This window comes from Eretmochelys imbricata, chromosome 1 (assembly GCF_965152235.1).
Source record: "Eretmochelys imbricata isolate rEreImb1 chromosome 1, rEreImb1.hap1, whole genome shotgun sequence".
In the NCBI taxonomy this organism is placed as follows: Eukaryota; Metazoa; Chordata; order Testudines; family Cheloniidae; genus Eretmochelys; species Eretmochelys imbricata.
The window spans coordinates 253,959,028-253,975,994 of NC_135572.1; the positions used below are offsets into that span (position 1 = coordinate 253,959,028).

Here is a 16,967-nt window from a genome sequence, read left to right on the forward strand (position 1 = left end):
GGTAGACCAAATCTGATACCTTCATAGCCACCAACAGTATGCTCTAAAGCCTCTCTTCAGTAATACTATAGCCTGAGTTTTCCAACACTGGATTTCTTTTCTTCCTGGGAAATTGTTAGTAGCAACAGTTTACAGTTTAAATTACTGAAGGAAAGATGTAGTAGTCTTTCTTAAAGTCTTCCTGCTTGTAATGATGTGCTTTGTTCAGATTTCTTCCTTATAATTTTCTTTTTGCCTTTGAATTTACCTTTCCCCTACTTTTTCTTCAGCCTGGAATTCGCAGGGCAGCAGTTCTTGAAAAGATTATCCTTGGTCTCAAGATAAAAAAAAAACTTGTTAAAAAGGCTCGTCCAACTATAATTCGCCAGTAAGGAGGATGGAAAATGGTAGAGCCTCCGCCCACCATCCAAAAGCCAATCAGGATGCTTGAGAAGACAAACAACCTCCTCTCACAAAGAAAGGCCTTTTTTTAGTTGCTGAACAGTGTGATTATTTCAAGGCCTAGGACCTGCTGATAAAAAAACAAAGATTGTTTTCTGTAGAACATATTTTCTCTTTCATGATCATTGTTGCTTCATCATGGGGGCTATTAATTTATAAGGGATGTGCTGCAATCTGTGCCACACTAACATCAGCCAGACTCCATGGAAATTAGATGCAAATTCAGAACCTAATGCTCCCCAGCAACAGGGTTCTAATGGCTTAGCATCAGGAGCACTTGTTAGGCTACAGATATTCAGGCCTGTCTGTAAAGGCCTATACTCTAAGAATTTAGGTGTATTCTTATCACTTGGCTAGTTATAGAGATATAAAAGAAAGAATCAAAATCACTATCTGCTGGTGTAAGAGCCTTCTTTTACTGTGACAGTCTGAGGCCTGTTCTTAGGCTAAGGCCTTTGGCTAAACAGCAGAGGCAGCCATAAGCTGGGAAGCGACCGGGTACATCCTCACATTCCAAACTAGTCACATTGAAATAAGGTGCTATTGGGCTGTTAGGAACACAATCCTGTCCTGATAGTGCCTATCACCTCCAGAGAAAGGGAAGTGCCTAGAATATGTAAAAGGAAACTTAGTTTGATAGCATCCTGTCTGGCAAGAACTCACTTACCAATAGCTGGGATGTGAAATCCTCATTTCTGTGTTTGTTCTGTCACTGTAGTCCCCATTTCCCTATTGTTTGTCTGCATAATCTCTATCTGTTCTGTGATTGTTCCTGTCTGCTGTATAATTAATTTTTCTGGGTGTAAACTAATTAAGGTGGTGGGATATAATTGGTTAAATAATCATGTTACAATATGTTAGGATTGGTTAGTTAAATTTCAGTAAAATGATAGGTTAAGGTATAGCTAAGCAGAACTCAAGTTTTACTATATCGTCTGCAATCAATCAGGAAGTGAGTGGGGGGGTGGGAAATGGGAACAGAGAATGGGGGCGGGGAAATTGGAATCATGTTTTGCTAAGGGGGGGATGGGAACAGGGACACAGGTAAGGCTCTGTGGTGTCAGAGCTGGGAAGGGGGACACTAAGGAAGAAAACTGGAATCATGCTTGCTGGAAGTTCACCCCAATAAACATCGAATTGTTTGGACTTTGGGTATTGTTGCTCTCTGTTCATGCGAGAAGGATCAGGGAAGTAAGTGGGTGAAGGAATAAGCTCCCTAACAGCACCTCTATTAGCTCATCCTTTTAGCGTTGAGCTTGATATCATTACTGAGGAATGGGCTGACAGTACTTGAAATGTAAGAGGCATGTTGAATCCACTGGCCTGCTGCATCCATAGGCTGCAGGGATCCATTAGGGTGTACATCTCACGCATCCAGAATTTCCTGGGGAACCACACAGTAGATACAGGTTTTTTGGGGGGGTCATGTTCCAAAACAGGTTCAAATCGTCCAACATCTACTCCATCCACCCTGGACACCAGTCAGTCCTGCTGACAGCCCGAGAAAAAGCTTTGCTGTACAGGCTGAGCCCAGACAGCTGTGTGTGCACCTCGACTGGTGGCTGCAGCAGGGCTGGCTGGGTGTCAGCACCTGCTCACAGGCCAAAGGGCTGGCTCAGCCCAACCAATAGCAAAGAAAAATTATTCCTCCTCCTGTGCTCTCCCATTACCACCCATAGGCTTGGAATTACTCATTTCCCCACAGCTGCAGTCCCCTACCACTAATGTCTGAGAGGCTAGTGAATAAGGGAATTGGAGCTGAAGGATAGAGATGGGGAAAGTGGCAGCAATGAAGAGAGATGGACTCATGAAAGGAGACGGGAGGCAAAGAAAGGATATTTGGGTGTAAGAGGAAAAAATGAAGTCTGTCCCTTTGCCCCTCTTTGAGGTCATTATTATCCCTTATTGACCCCACACTGTAGAACTGGGAATCTGAGAGCTATGCACAGTCTGGTCAAGAATTAAAAACACAGGGTCATGTTCTCCATTGCCTTGCACCTTGTCAACGATACCTATGCAAAGTGGATGTAAAAAGCCACCATTCTGACATGGCAGAAGGTAAGCGACTGCACAAAATGCAGGACAGTGGAGAATATGGCCTACAGAAGCAGTCTTCTGGGGGGTAAATCCAGAATTATAAGTGATGCTGCAGTGAAATATTCGCTTCTTGCTGCTGTGGCCCATGTGCTAAGGAGGAGACATCTGAAGTTGCCATAAGTGTTTTTTAATTCCACTGGACCATGAAGCTACCACAAAGGAGCAGTGTTGCAATCCATGACAGTTTGTTTTTGTATGACTGAGGGTATGGCATAGAACTATCTTAAGGACAATGGGTCTTTGTTGCACTAGAGAAGCAATGAGTTTTGTGAAAGTCACAGTCAGTGGGTATGAGATTGAGGTAGGGAGAGCCAAAAAATTCCAGGCTTTAACCAAAGAGCTCGGGAATAAAGATGACAATAGTGCTTACTTCTCTCCCTGGAAGATCAGACAATCTGTGCATGTGTCTGAGTGAATCTAGGAGAGATACTGTGCTGGGAGGGTTCTCCTGAGTCAGTGCTCCACTGCACAGAGCTCCATGCCCTGCCCTCTCTCCTAGCTGAAGGAAACTCTTCTTCTTATCTCTTACCTCCCTCCTTCCACAATGAGGGACCATATCCCCTTCTCTGTTCTACCCTGGCTCCTATGCATAGCTCTGTATCCTCTGCCTAGAGGAAGGAGAGAGACCCCATGGGACTATTGATCCATTTGCTCAGTGCTTTCCCCTTTGCCAGAGTGGGGAGTGCCTCTGCACGGCCAGAGAACCGTGAGTGCCAAATGTCTTGCACTGAACAATAGGGTCTTTGATGCCAATAGGCCACAAACATCCTTTTTTGGTGAAACATTGTGGACTGCTGAAAACTTGTGTGGCCAATCACTTGATTATTCTTAATGTAAGGGGAAAGAGATCCAGCCACCAGAATTATCCTGATGTCCTGGCAGTGTGGTTATCAAAGCTGGTTGAAACATTTCCCACAGAGTAATTTTCCATCAGAAAATGCAGTTTGATTGAAATCAAAACATTTGGTCGAAACGTGTCGATTTCAACATTTTTTGATGGAAGAACATTGAGATGATTCATTTCATTTTGGTAATGTTGAAATGTTTAGTTTCAATAAGGCAAAAACAGTTTTGTTTCATTTTTTGCTATTACGTTAATTTTAATATTTTATATGGATATATTATATTTAATATTTTATAATACAATGATGCAACATGAAAATGAAATATTGTTTACCTTTTTGAAACAATTAAAAATGAAAATGAGTTTCAAAGTGTTGACATTTGCTGTTGAACAGAAATCCCGTTTCCTGCCCATCTCTAATAGTTATGCTTTGTGGGGATGGAGCTCCACAGATTGAAAGATATCCAGGGACTGAGAGCATGCTGCAGGGTAGTTAAATAGCAAATCAGCTCCTGAAATAAAGGCATGTTACATCTGCAAGTTGCCACATATCCTCAGTGGAGTTACTTCCTTTAACAAATACACCAAACAGTCAAATAGTTCTCGGTTATAGTTTTATTATTTCATTAATGATTCTGTATTAAATAAACTTGGGCAATCTGAGTGACACAATAGTATTTCTCTTTTGTTACATTATCCACAGAAACTGGGCCAAAAGGGAGGGGAAAACAAACTTGAGAAGACTTAATTTAACAGTGAAGAAATAAAGATAATCTGTAAGGTACAGTAATCCACGGGGAATGGTAGGATGTTCTGAGCAATGTTTGTACAGATAATTTTCTGAGGGGCTTATGATGCTCACTGGCAGATGAACCTTGTATGCATTATAATATCACCTGGTGTGAGGGAGACCTCTCTGTGTAGTCAATTCTACTTAAAACTTACTGCCTCAGTCCTGGTTGTTGTCACAGTAGGGAAGAACCACTGGACTATGGAGGGAGCTCCTGAATGCTCTAGTTCCAGTCTCTCCCAGCGGATGTCACTCTAGGAAATGGAATAGGAGCACAGAGTAAAAACAGGGTGATCACTCATGGTAATTACCCTCCGTGAGCAAATTAATTATACAACAGGGTAATTTTAAAAAGGAAAAAAACGATGGTTTGTGTTTGCTTTTAAGAAATAAGGCATATATGGGCGCTCCCCTCTACTCCCGTTCCATGCCGCTCTGGAAAAAAAGAGTAATCCGCAAGTTTGTGAAATAGGTGAGGGTGGTTTCCCAGAACGGTGCAGAAGAGACATTACATGTGGGACATCTGCTGGCCTACTTGTGGTGGTGGGAGTTTGGGAAAGGGCATTCTGGAAGACTGACATCCTTTTTGGGGAAGCGTTAATTAATAAAGGTTGTAGCATATGGCAGTTTGGCTAGCAATGAGTTGCATTGCTCCGGGCACAGGAGTGGAAGGTATGTATTGCTTTTCATTTGGAAAGTTTCTGTTAGATGTGTTAAGTGTAGGCCAGCTGTGGTGTTTTTGTGTCTAAATACTCTTTCAAACACAAATACAATTAGCTACACCTGTTGTTAAAGATGCCTCACACTTTCCATTATAAAACCCTATTTTCAGATGTTTATAATTTTGCAAAACTCTAAAGAGCACCAGCTACTCTAAACAGCACCAGCAGGTGAAGGTCCCACAGTGGCCATACACCAGCTGAGGACTGCCAGAGCATATTGTCCTCTGATAACTCCCCCTGCTTGCCCTGGACTGTCCTCAACACCCTGTCTGCAGTGGAAGCTGCACAGAGGGAAGTGTAGGAGGTGGCTCTGCTGGCTCCACATTTAATGGGAAATCATCCACCTAGTGGAATATCCCCACAATAAGGGACTTGCAGGAGATTTCTGCTCTTTTTTGGACGGCCTGAGTGATACAAAAGGAGCAGCGTTGGACTCAGAGTCTGGCCCTTAAAATCCAAACTATTTCCCTCGCCGGTTTTAGTTTGGGCCTGTCTCTATTTATAAAGTTTAGAAAATTAAGTAAAGTGGATGATTAAAGAGAGAAAGACTGAGTGTAGTGTGTGAGAGTAAGTGAGAGAGGGCACAGGTGCAAATATTAAGGGGGTAACAGCTTTTTAGAAGTGCTCAGAAACTATAGTGAGACATGCTAGAAATACCTAACATAGGTAGATAAATAGCATTAGTATAACCTGTTTTAAACCTTAAGACATTGTCACTAGAACAGGTTGAACTGTTCATTGCAAATAATTTATCTGATGAATACCTTTCCTCTGCCCATGAATTATCCATAAAAGTCTTGATTTTTACACCCTTCACAAAGTTCAGGGATGTTCTGAACCAGGAGATTGGTTCAGCCACTTCGAGTTATAGGAACAAGCTGAAAAGTGTAATTGTTACATTAATCTAGGCTCTGATCCTGCTGTTGACACCACATGGACAGATAATTGCAGGCTCAGAGCCATGTGCAAATAATGGAAGGACCTTTATAGACTGGCTGTGAGAGCTCTTCTGGGGAGAATGCACACACAAATAACGGTGTGTCCTTCCACAAACAAATATTCTTGTGAATAAAAACTGGCTCAACCCAATGTATGTGAACGAGAGATTAAAATAGGTTGCCAATACCTGGGAAGCGAGTCAGTTAGTTTGAGTTACAAGAATATTGCTGATTTTACTCTTCCCATAGTCTCCAAGCTCTAATTTCCAGGAAGCGTCTTCATTTTATAGTGAGCTTGTGTCTCACTCTCTCTCTCTTTTTACACCCCATTAGGTGGCAGCAAAACTCCTATCTTTTTTCTAGCCAGGAAGGTAGGATTCCTCAGCACACTCTCCTTCTAAGCTTGCTTTGCAAACTAGTTAGCAGAGCAAACTCCCCTCCACCCCCAAGACAGCTCAGGCCCAAATTATCCCAGACATAAAGCCATTAACTTTGTTGATATTACACCAGGGATGGACTTGTTTAATGGGACTTTGAAATATCTACTACTTTCCAAAACAGGAAATGGGTTTCTAAACCTTCACCCAAAACTTGCCAGATGAGCGTGCCCTTCCTCCATCGTTTGGGAATAACTTTAAATATATATATATTCCCTTCACCCTCAGTAACAGAACATTCTTCTTTGCCCACGTGAGAATGGATGCCAGGGACTGAAGCAGACAAGATGTTTTTCCAGTTTAACATGTTTCTATAACAATATCTCACTAGGGGGAGCTAGAGAATAAAGAATCCTTAACTTATATCCTTAAATTTGTTAGTCTCTAAGGTGCCACAAGTACTCCTTTTCTTTTTATGGATACAGACTAACACGGCTGCTACTCTGAAACCTTAACTATGCGTAGACTTAAATTGTTTACAGAATAAAGTGGTGGACATGCTATGTGTCCCCTTATCAGCAGAGCTTGTTGCATTCTTGGTGTATAAACTCCTTCAGTGCAATGGCTTTTTGCTGTATGAGAACATCAAGTCATGCTTCAGGGCCTTGTAGAGACTGATGAAGGATTCGGCCCAAGAGTTCTTCTGGTGCTTCCAAGATCGAGCTGCCCTGTAGGCTGTGTAGACCATGGTCAAGACTATCCTTTCAAAATCTTCTTTCTTTAGTTCCCTCGGGTAGTCAGACAGCCTGGCACTCAGCCGACGAACCTCTGTGATGCTTTTGGGGATAATGTCATTGCAGACAGTGTCAAATTCTTTGGCCTTCCTCAACGAAGCCAGCTCCTCATCTTTAATGGAGATCCTCAGACCTTTGTCAATTTCAATCTCAGCTAAAAGAAACTGGTACAAAATCAGAACACAGAAAGCTATTTATCCTCTGAGAGTCTATATATAGAGTAAACATTAATTTAGAGCTTGTTCTTATTTCTTTTCTTTGGTAAAATGTAAGCAAAGAGCTAAGCCAGGATAGAGTAAAAAGACACTGTTCAAGTTGCCCTCTAAAATTCCACCACTGCACCTTAATTCCTGCCCTTCCAGTTCTGGGCCCACTACACTGCCTTACCAACACATATTAATACTGGCCTATGATACCCTTCCTTCTATAATTCAGGATCTTATCTAGTCAGGCTGAACTGTGGCAAATCATGCAGTGGCTTTGTAATCTATACTAGGGTCAAAGCAACAGAATCAATTTCAAATGTGACCCGAACAGAGGATTTGAGCCTGCTCTGTACAGGTGAAATAGTCATGCTGTCTCGGGAGATTTGTTTTTCATTTTGATTCCTTGGCACTGCCAGGCATGGTGCTGTGCTACTAAGCATTGATTCATTTGGCACTGATGCTTTGGCTCAAGGAATCAAAATGGCACTATATGGTTATCAGTTAGGGGGCAGAGAATGGGGTATGTTCAGTGGGGGCATTGGCTCTGGATCTTGCCTTCCCTGTTGGTCCAACAGAAGTCACATCTACTGAACTCCAGGTGCCAATGTGAGGCTTACCTATGGGCTGAGGGGACTTAAATTCTTGGGAAGTTTTGTTTGTTTGTTTTAAATCAGGAGTTCACTTTGAATTGAGAGTTTCTCAAATGTAGGTATATTTTAATTTGTTGAATGTACATGTACCTAGAATCTGAAATAGAGATATTTTATACTTTAAAAAGTATATACGTCTCCAGTCTCTCTCCGTTTGGTACCAACAGTGGGCTACTAACCATAAGAGACTGCACATGGTCAGTAATTCAGGTTTGAGGCTGGGGCAGAGCTCAGAGATAGGGTGAAATGGGGAGGCTGTGATGAATGGGAAACAATGACACTATTCCAATATAGAGACTGAAGGGTGCCCATTGCCCCCATACACTGAACCTCAAAAAGCATGTTCACATCATCCAGCGAGTTCTGCAGCACCGGGTTCACGAGGGCTGATGATGACCATCTCTTAAACCGCTGAGCAGATGGGAAAAGCGTGGCTGGAAAAAAAATCAACGGGAAGAGAGATTTAAGCGAGTAGCACACACTAAGGGAGCCAAGGACATTTCAGTATCAGCTTTAACCAAAGTACAGTCTGTTGCAGAAAATATATTGTAGGGAACAATTTTCTACTGGGCAAAGAAATTGACTACTTGGGTTGTAAGCTTTTATTTCGAGTACAAGCTCTTTGGGGTAGGGGCCATCTTGTTGTTCTGTGTCTGTACAGTGCAACCACAATGGCATCCTGAGTCCAAGACTGGGGCTCCTAAGCACTGCGACAATACAACTACAAATAATATGACCTAGACGTTTTCTCTCTGATTCAGGATCAGAAAGGAGCCTCAGTTTGGGAATCTAATACTGTCACAGGGAAAGGACACGTCACCAGTGGTGAGCTGGAGCTGGTTCGCACTGGTTCACGCGAACCGGTTGTTAAATTTTGAAGCAGTTTTAAAACCGGTTGTTAACCCGCTTCCCTGCAGGGGGCGCTGAGGCTTTGATGGGCTCTGGCCGAGAAGTGATGTAATTCCTCCTCCGGCTGCTGGGGGCGCTGCGCTGCGGGAGCCATGTGGGCTGCCGCATGGCCCTGGGCACGAGTCCTGGTGCTGCTGCTGCTCCCCCAACCCCTGGCCCTGGGGCTCCTGCTGCTGCCTGGTGGGTGCCCGGCTGCTCTGCTGGGCCTAGGCTGCGTCCTGCTGCTCCGAGCCGCTCTCCCCGTGAGCACCCAGCACCCTGCCTGCACCAGCCCCTGTCTCCAGCTACCCCCCCGTCTCCAGCCACCCCCACACCCCGTGCCTGCAGCCAGCTCCTGCCGCACGCACCCCCTGCCCTGCCCGCAGCCAGCCCCTGTCTCCAGCCACCCGCGCCCTGCCCGCACCAGTCCCTACTGCACCCTCTGCCCTGCCTGCAGCCAGCCCGTCTCCAGCCACCCCCTGCCCTGCCTGCAGCCAGCCCCAGCCGCACCCCCGGCACCCCCTGCCCTGCCTGCAGCCAGCCCCTGTCTCCAGCCACCCCTGCACCCCCTGCCCGCAACCAGCCCGTCTCCAGCCACCCCCACACCCCTTGCCCGCAGTCAGCCCTGCACCCCCCTGCCCTGCCTGCAGCCAGCCCCTGCCTCCAGTCAGCCTCTGCCCTGTCTCCAGCCAGCCCCACACCCCCTTGCCTCCAGCCAACCCTGCACCCTCCTGTCTCCAGCCAGCTCCGCATCCCCTGCCCTGCCCACAGCCAGCCCTGCACCCTCTGCCTCCAGCTAGCCCTGCCCCACGCCCCTGTCTGCAGCTGGCCCCACGTCCACTGGTGCCCTGCAGTTCCCAGGGCAGTAACCCTGCACACCTGCTTCAATGAGGGGGGCAGGGAGTAGCTGGGACCCACACATATGCACACTCTAGGGTGACCAGACAGCAAGTGTGAAAAATCAGGACGGGGGAGGGGGTAATAGGCGCCTATATAAGAAAAAGACCACAAAATCGGGATTGTCCCTATAAAATCGGGACATCTGGTCACCCTAGCACACCCCCAGGGAGTGGCGGGGACCCACACATGTGAAACGGAACTCATTTCTAGTTCAGGCCCATCTTTTTAAAAAAGAACTTTAGGCAGGGTTAACACACACCCGTATTTTCCCGGACAGGTCAGGCTTTTTGGTTCTTAAATCGCCGTCTGAGAGGAAAATATGGACGGGAAAATACGGACGTATGGTAACCCTACTGGTACAAAAAATACATATTGGGGCACATCCCTTACATCAGAACTTTTTATAGGGAACCGGTTGTTAAGATTTTGGCAGCTCATCACTGCACATCACCCTGTTCGGAGCCTACACATATAGTCAGGAAGTCACTCAACCCTTGTGTTGCTCAGACTTCACCTAGGATAACTGTAAGGGTAGGTCACATAGTTTTCTTGCAGGCTACCACTGAGTCTATTGGGGTGCTGACAAACAGTGTGGTTAGCACTCACGCCTCTGCAGACCAGAGAGCCACGTCTATGATATATCCAGGCTTGGAAGGATTGGATTTCACCGTACACACACAACTGACAAAAAATATTTCCATCAACAGCAATCAAAACGTACAGACAGACGAAGTTAGAAAAATGCTGCTTTGAGAACTTATTCCAGTTTGATTTCAGGATATTTACATTGTATATTTTGACATACGATCTTAACAATTTGTGTTTTAACAGTTACAAAGCTTTAACTTTTTGAATGTCCATTTCTGTCATGTATTATTTTCTGATTCCCCCCTTTGTCTGACCCCCACACCCTGGTGGTAAAGTCCTGCAAATGTAAAAATTAAAAATCAAGAAAAAAAATTAAAATCTATAATTTCCCACAATTGTGAACATTTAAATCAATATATTATTTTTTAAAAAAATGTTTAAAAGTAAACATTGATATTATCTCTCAACACTATAAAAAATAAAAATTGAATTCTGCCAAGCCTACATATATCTAATATGGACTTATCCATGGATAAGTCTGCTAAGTAAACAAAACTTTAATCACTGGGCAATTAAAATGTTAAAGGCCACGCAGCTAGCAGAGATCCAGTCAAAATAATGAAGATTCATTTATAACTTTTTAGGCATTCTTTCCATGGCAGCTTTCCCATGCATAGAAACATCTACACAGGTGTGAAATTTTGTATTCATGAGTTTTCCCTATGTTGTGGAACAGGTGACCCAAGTATCTTAAGACATTGCTATAATACTTAAAAACACAGCTGGATGGATGTTTTATCTTTTAGTTTTCAAGTTTCCAGGGGAAACTAAAATTTTCTCCTAGTCTATTATAAGCATATATATTTTTCAGACTTATCACTACCTGCAATTCAAAGTTAGAGGGGGATAGAAAATAGATTGGAATTCTGGATAGATCCATAACTATTGAATCACTTCCATGTCTCTGTAATAGTGCCTTACTTCTATAACTATCTCCCAGGCACTATACCAATTATGTATATATAGACCTCACTTATCCCACACAGAAATGCAACAACTATTTAACAGGAATACTGTACAACAGCTTTTGATAAAGGAAGTGAAGGATGATATTGCCAACTGAAAGTGCACAGGGAGAATTTAGGTGGGTGGATTATTACATTGGAATCTAGCTAAGAATGATCAATACCTTTATTTTACAACTCATCCAGAAGACATCACTTCCACAAGCAAGGCTCTCGATGTTAGGAAATTGGCACAGTGCTGATCTAAGGTATGTTTACACTTTGAACTAGGGGGTGTAATTCACAGCTTTAGGAGACATACCCATGCTAGCTCTGATCCAGCGAGCCCACTAAAAATAGAGTGTAGCTGCAGGGGTGGGGGCACCAGGAGGGACTAGCTGCCCTGAAGGTGTGTATGTACGTAGGGTGGCTAGCCCCTCCCACCTCTTGTGTCATGGTGGCTACATTCTATCTTTAAGCATGCTAGCTTGATCAGAGCAAGCATGGGTACATCTCTTCAAGCTGGAATCTTCACCCCCAGTTTGAAATGTAGACACACCCTTAGAAAAGTGCCTCTTACTGAATCACTAGCTGCACTTCCTGATGTTTTCCTATCCAACAACTGACCAGGATGACATTGCTTAGTAGGCTGTGAGATATAACGGGGCCAAGGCCTGAACATGATACATTTGCAAACAAAAGGCTTGTATATATTTAGAGACTGCAAACCACTCTATATGAGCCAGGTTGCATTAACTTTCTGAACTGTTCACCTGGCCCCAAATACAGATATTAAACCTTTGCTACAGTTCTTAGAAACATTTTTCTATCTTCATAAACTTTGTGTTCCTTTTTAATATTTTTATTTTTTCTTGCTCAGCATTTTAATTCAACCCCTAACCACCCACATCTTCGAACACACACACATGCACACTTCAAATTCTCCTAACCCTAGTGATTTACATTTCCTTCAGGGTTTGTGTATGCATTTACAGAATGGGATTTCTGGTTTTATTTACTCAGTGTTTATGAGCTTGTAAATTTAGCACAAAAATCAAGATGGAGAAAGATTTGCAGCCAGCCAGTCACAAGGAAGTCTGAATTTAATTATTATAAACTCATCTAGAAACTTTTCTGCTGACTTGACTTCCTCCTACACTTATAGCTTTGACATGAGTTACCTGTGCAGTATCAAAGAATAGCACAGGACCATTTGTGACCATCTCTTTTCCAGTTTTTGCCCCAAAGGAGTTTCCTGTAGCATTACTAGGTATTTATATCATAGCAATATGTATCATTTTATGATGATGATGCAGCTGATTCACATCATCCACAAAAATTGTGACCATCTGAAGGAAGGGGATTTCTGATCAATGCAGTCATATAATGCCTGATCCAACAATCATTTAAGTCAATGGAGACATTCTTATAGACTCCACCCCACCCCCATTTATATTATAGTGCCTAGAGACAATAGCCAAGACCTGGGCCCCATTGTGCTAGGCCCTATGCAAAACATAATAAGAGATAGTCCCTATCCTGAAAAACCTACAATTTAAATAGACAAGACAGACAAAGTGGCCAGGGGTATGACAGACCAAGAGATTCCCAGATCACTTTTCAACAGTGCGTCTTGGGCAACATTCCCCTTCTCACCAAATGCAGGCTCTCATGTCCTAGGGTATCGGTGTGGGTGTGCATGGTCTTAGAAATTAGAGACGGAAGTGCCCTATTTGGTCACCCAGTCCTTCCCACACAAGACTGTTTCATACAGAACATTTCCTAGTGCTTTATCTCATCTACTTCTAAAAAGACACAAGAGATGGAATTGCCACAGCTTCCCTCTAAGAACTATCCCACAAACTTTGATGAAGGCTGCTTCTGCATTAGTCTATTTGGTAACTGCGCTGCCAACTTGTAACTCATGGTGGGTCACCGTTGCTTAGATATTTAAATATACTGTACCACCAAGAGTTAAGCTTGCAATAGATTCTCTTTTAGTCATAGACTTTTATATTCAAAAAGTTTTCTTAAAGACTGTTTTCTTATTTCTAAAGGAGTGTCCTGGATTTCATTAGTATCGTGATAAATATTTTTCTCCCTTTTCCAAAATTCCATTTAGGTTCACTTAAGAACTGGCCCGAACCGACAGATACTTTGTTTTTCTTTCAAATCCAGACTGCTGCTCGCCCTGTTTGCATCCCAGTAGTGATCTGAACACAAAATAAGTATTGAGCAAAATCACACAAATACAAAAATCATTCTCTTACTACCATCGTGAATCTTATCCATTTATTTCCCTTTCCTTCAGACAAGAAATCATACAAAACCCCAAGACTGACACTGGTGAGCACTATGCCAATGTATGTTTATTGCAGGGAGAACATAATACTGTTTCCAGTCTTCAGGACTGCAAAATAAGAATCTAATCCAAATGAGATCATGACTCAGTGGTAGTTTTTCCCCATTCACTTCAATAGGCTTTGGATTATAAAACCCATGGACACTGACCCAATGGGAGTCATTCTTTTGAACCTCAGTGGGTTCTGGATCAGACCCTATCTCTCCGATATGGTGAAACAAGAAGGAAATATTTAATAGATAACTGTAATAGACAGCCACTATCCAAGAGCAGACTGGTTTCTGAAGTTTTCTCTTATACCAATCAATACAGAGAAATGTTATCTTATTTTTAATCTCATCTTGATAATATTCCTGAAACCAATGCATTTTATAAAGTCTTTTTGGGTAGTGCTGTTGTGTCCTTCCCCAAGACACACACTGAAAAGCACACTATCAGAGGCTCGTTCACCTGCACATCTACCAATGTGATATATGCCATCATGTGTCATCAATGCCCCTCTGCCAAACTGGACAGTCTCTACGTAAAAGAATAAATGGACACAAATCAGACATCAAGAATTATAATATTCAAAAACCAGTTGGAGAACACTTTAATCTCTTTGGTCACTCGATTACAGACCTAAAAGTGGCAATTCCTCAACAAAAAAACTTCAAAAGCAGACTCCAAGGAGAGACTGCTGAATTGGAATTAATTTGCAAACTGGATACAATTAACTTAGGCTTGAATAAAGACTGGGAGTGGATGGGTCTTTACACAAAGTAAAACTATTTCCCCATGTTTATGCCCCCCCCACACACACACACTGTTCCTCAGACGTTCTTGTCAACTGCTGGAAATGGCCCACCTTGATTATCACTACAAAAGGTTTCTTCCCCCCTGCTCTCCTGCTGATAATAGCTCACCTTACCTGATCACTCTGGTTACAGTGTGTATGACAACACCCATTGTTTCATGTTCTCTGTGTATATAAATCTCCCCACTGTATTTTCCACTGAATTCATCCGATGAAGTGAGCTGTAGCTCACGAAAGCTTATGCTCAAATAAATTTGTTAGTCTCTAAGGTGCCACAAGTACTCCTTTTCTTTTTACTGAAAAGCAGGAAGATCTTCTAGACTCTGAATAGTCTCATTTGTTCACTTTACTAAAAAATAAATTATAAGAAAAAAACATGAAGTGCCCAAATCAGCTCTTATTTATGATAGCCTCTGCTGGAGTAGAAAAGTCTTTAGGGTAGAAATTTATGGCCATGGGAGGTTATCACCAGCTCACTCTCTCAGAGGGGCTATAGTGAGCCAGGGAGCACCTTGGCAACTGCCACAGTAGGGAGTACCCAACAGAAACAGATCTGTTTTCCCAGTCATAAACCCAAAGGAGGCCAGAAGGAGAAACACCACATGCTCTTCTTGGAGGTGATTTCCCCAGTAGAGCACAGTGGTTTTTGCTGTTACAGGGGGAGGATGTCTGCAACATCATTCACCAACTTGAACAGAACTGGCCCAAAGTTGGGACAGCTTTCCATGCCTCCCTGTTCTCCCCCTCTAACTCAGAGGAGCGGTAACAGTTCTGCCTAAATCCTGTTGGAATGCTCCAAGGAGATAAAATTCCAGGCAGCACTTTAGCATTCGAGTTTGGTTAGATAAAGCAGCTTTCCTACTGCCATTGTCCTAAAGCTGCAACTCTCTACATGTTTCTCAAGGAGGTTTCCTTAGTGCTAACAGCTGAAGATAAATCAGGACTACTTCTAAAGTCACTCCAGACTCCTGGTGACGAACAGGAGGCGGCTCATGCAAAATATATGTTTGCTTACCTTAAGACACCCCACATTCCATGCACACACCTGAGCTAGAGTATTATCTCTGATTGTCCATCCATGTCCCCATGTGGTCCCAATGACAACAACTGACTACCCTAGTTTCCCTCCTCTAGTCCCTACTAGGAAAGTTGTACTTCGGCTCTACCTCTGGGCCTCCTTGTACCTGTAGCAATGAATTGCCAGAGCCTCACAAACGGATGTGGCCAGCAGTGGCCAAGAGTACACAGAGTTGGGCTGACCTGGTCAGGGTTTGGGTGGAAGCTGGATGGAGTCCCCCAGGAGTTAATTTGTAGTCCTTCAAAACCTAGGGCCAGCACTGGTAGTGGGAAAGTGCATGCTTGGTTACAGGTGCCTGATGAGCTCTTCCATGTTTTATTGTTTGCTTGAAGTTGTGGCTTTTTGCTGTTTCTGGCTGTCACCATGTACAGGGCCATAAATAGAAGGCCAGATCCTGGGCCTTGTTCTGTCTGCTTACTGCTCTGGTAGTGCAAGACCTGTGGAAAGTCAGCTTAACTGGGTATTTGGAAATTTCGCTGGGATCATGGAATCTCCAGGTGGCATAGAATATAGCTGCCTCTACACCAACCCTCTACCAACCCCAGTACAGGGGGTTGCCAGGGCATAGCCTTAACAGTGCTGCTGCAGCTCTGGGTCACCAAAAGCTAGAATGGCTCCTTGGGGTCTGTTGCTCCTGGGTGCATATTCTGGCAGCCCTGAGGGCTGTTGTAACTTGCAATGAGGACTGTCAGTCCTAGGATCTGGGGAAAAGGGGCACAAAGGTAGCTTAAAGCCACCATTGCCTCCTACCCTTGGGTTCTGTGCTGATTACAGCTCAGCCAATCCCGAGTTCTGAGCTGAGAAAGGTTATTTTATTTCCTGGAACAGAGTTACATTGTAAATCAGCATTTTTTTTAATTTCAGGTAATCCCAAGCACTTGACAAAGCAAATGAATTGGATACTGGCAGTGCAGGGACTATGCAGGCAAATGCAGTAGCCATCATGAACCCAGTAAGAGCTCACAAAGAGCCTGGGAGAGTAAAACCTATTTGCTTGAGACGACTGCAGGGAAGTTCACTGAGATATTCTCTAGCTTCTTCAGAAGGGCCATTGGGAAGTCACCGGAAAAGTTCACAAGAGAATTTGCTTTAGTAGCTCCTCTGAGGTATATCTAGTAGTTTATCTCACAATGTCCACCCCACTAGGACACTATACTATTGACATTAGAGATGAGCAGAACTTTTGCTGTGAGACTCAAATCCAGGACGTGCTGCTTAAAGTTTTTATCTCACTGTCACCTTTGAATATGCCTGCCTCTGGGAATTTTGAGTCAGACCCATAATAGTTGATGTTTGAAAGTATTTTTGTTGTTGCTAGAGGAATAGTCATTGTAGTCCTTTTGTTGAGTTACTCCATTAATAGAATAACACCTGATCAGTCAGACCTGGATCCAGAGTTATTGCCACTTCAAGTTAACTGTGAAATATGTGCACCTCACAGCCCTGCAATTGCTCAATCAAGAGTCACTAGATGTTTTGCATCCCTGGGCAA

General features: G+C 43.5%; 1 protein-coding gene across 1 annotated transcript in view; it reads right to left on the bottom strand.

Moving 5' to 3' along the window:
- Window positions 1-6,822: 6,822 nt before the first annotated feature.
- The window catches only part of FAM180A (family with sequence similarity 180 member A), a 30,925-nt gene continuing 20,780 nt past the window's right edge, over window positions 6,823-16,967 (bottom strand). The window contains exons 2-3 of the mRNA XM_077807523.1: window positions 8,190-8,293; window positions 6,823-7,167 (exon numbers count right to left, since the gene is read on the bottom strand). Coding sequence (XP_077663649.1) covers window positions 6,823-7,167; window positions 8,190-8,293 — 449 coding nt within the window. The remainder of the gene's footprint in view (window positions 7,168-8,189; window positions 8,294-16,967) is intronic.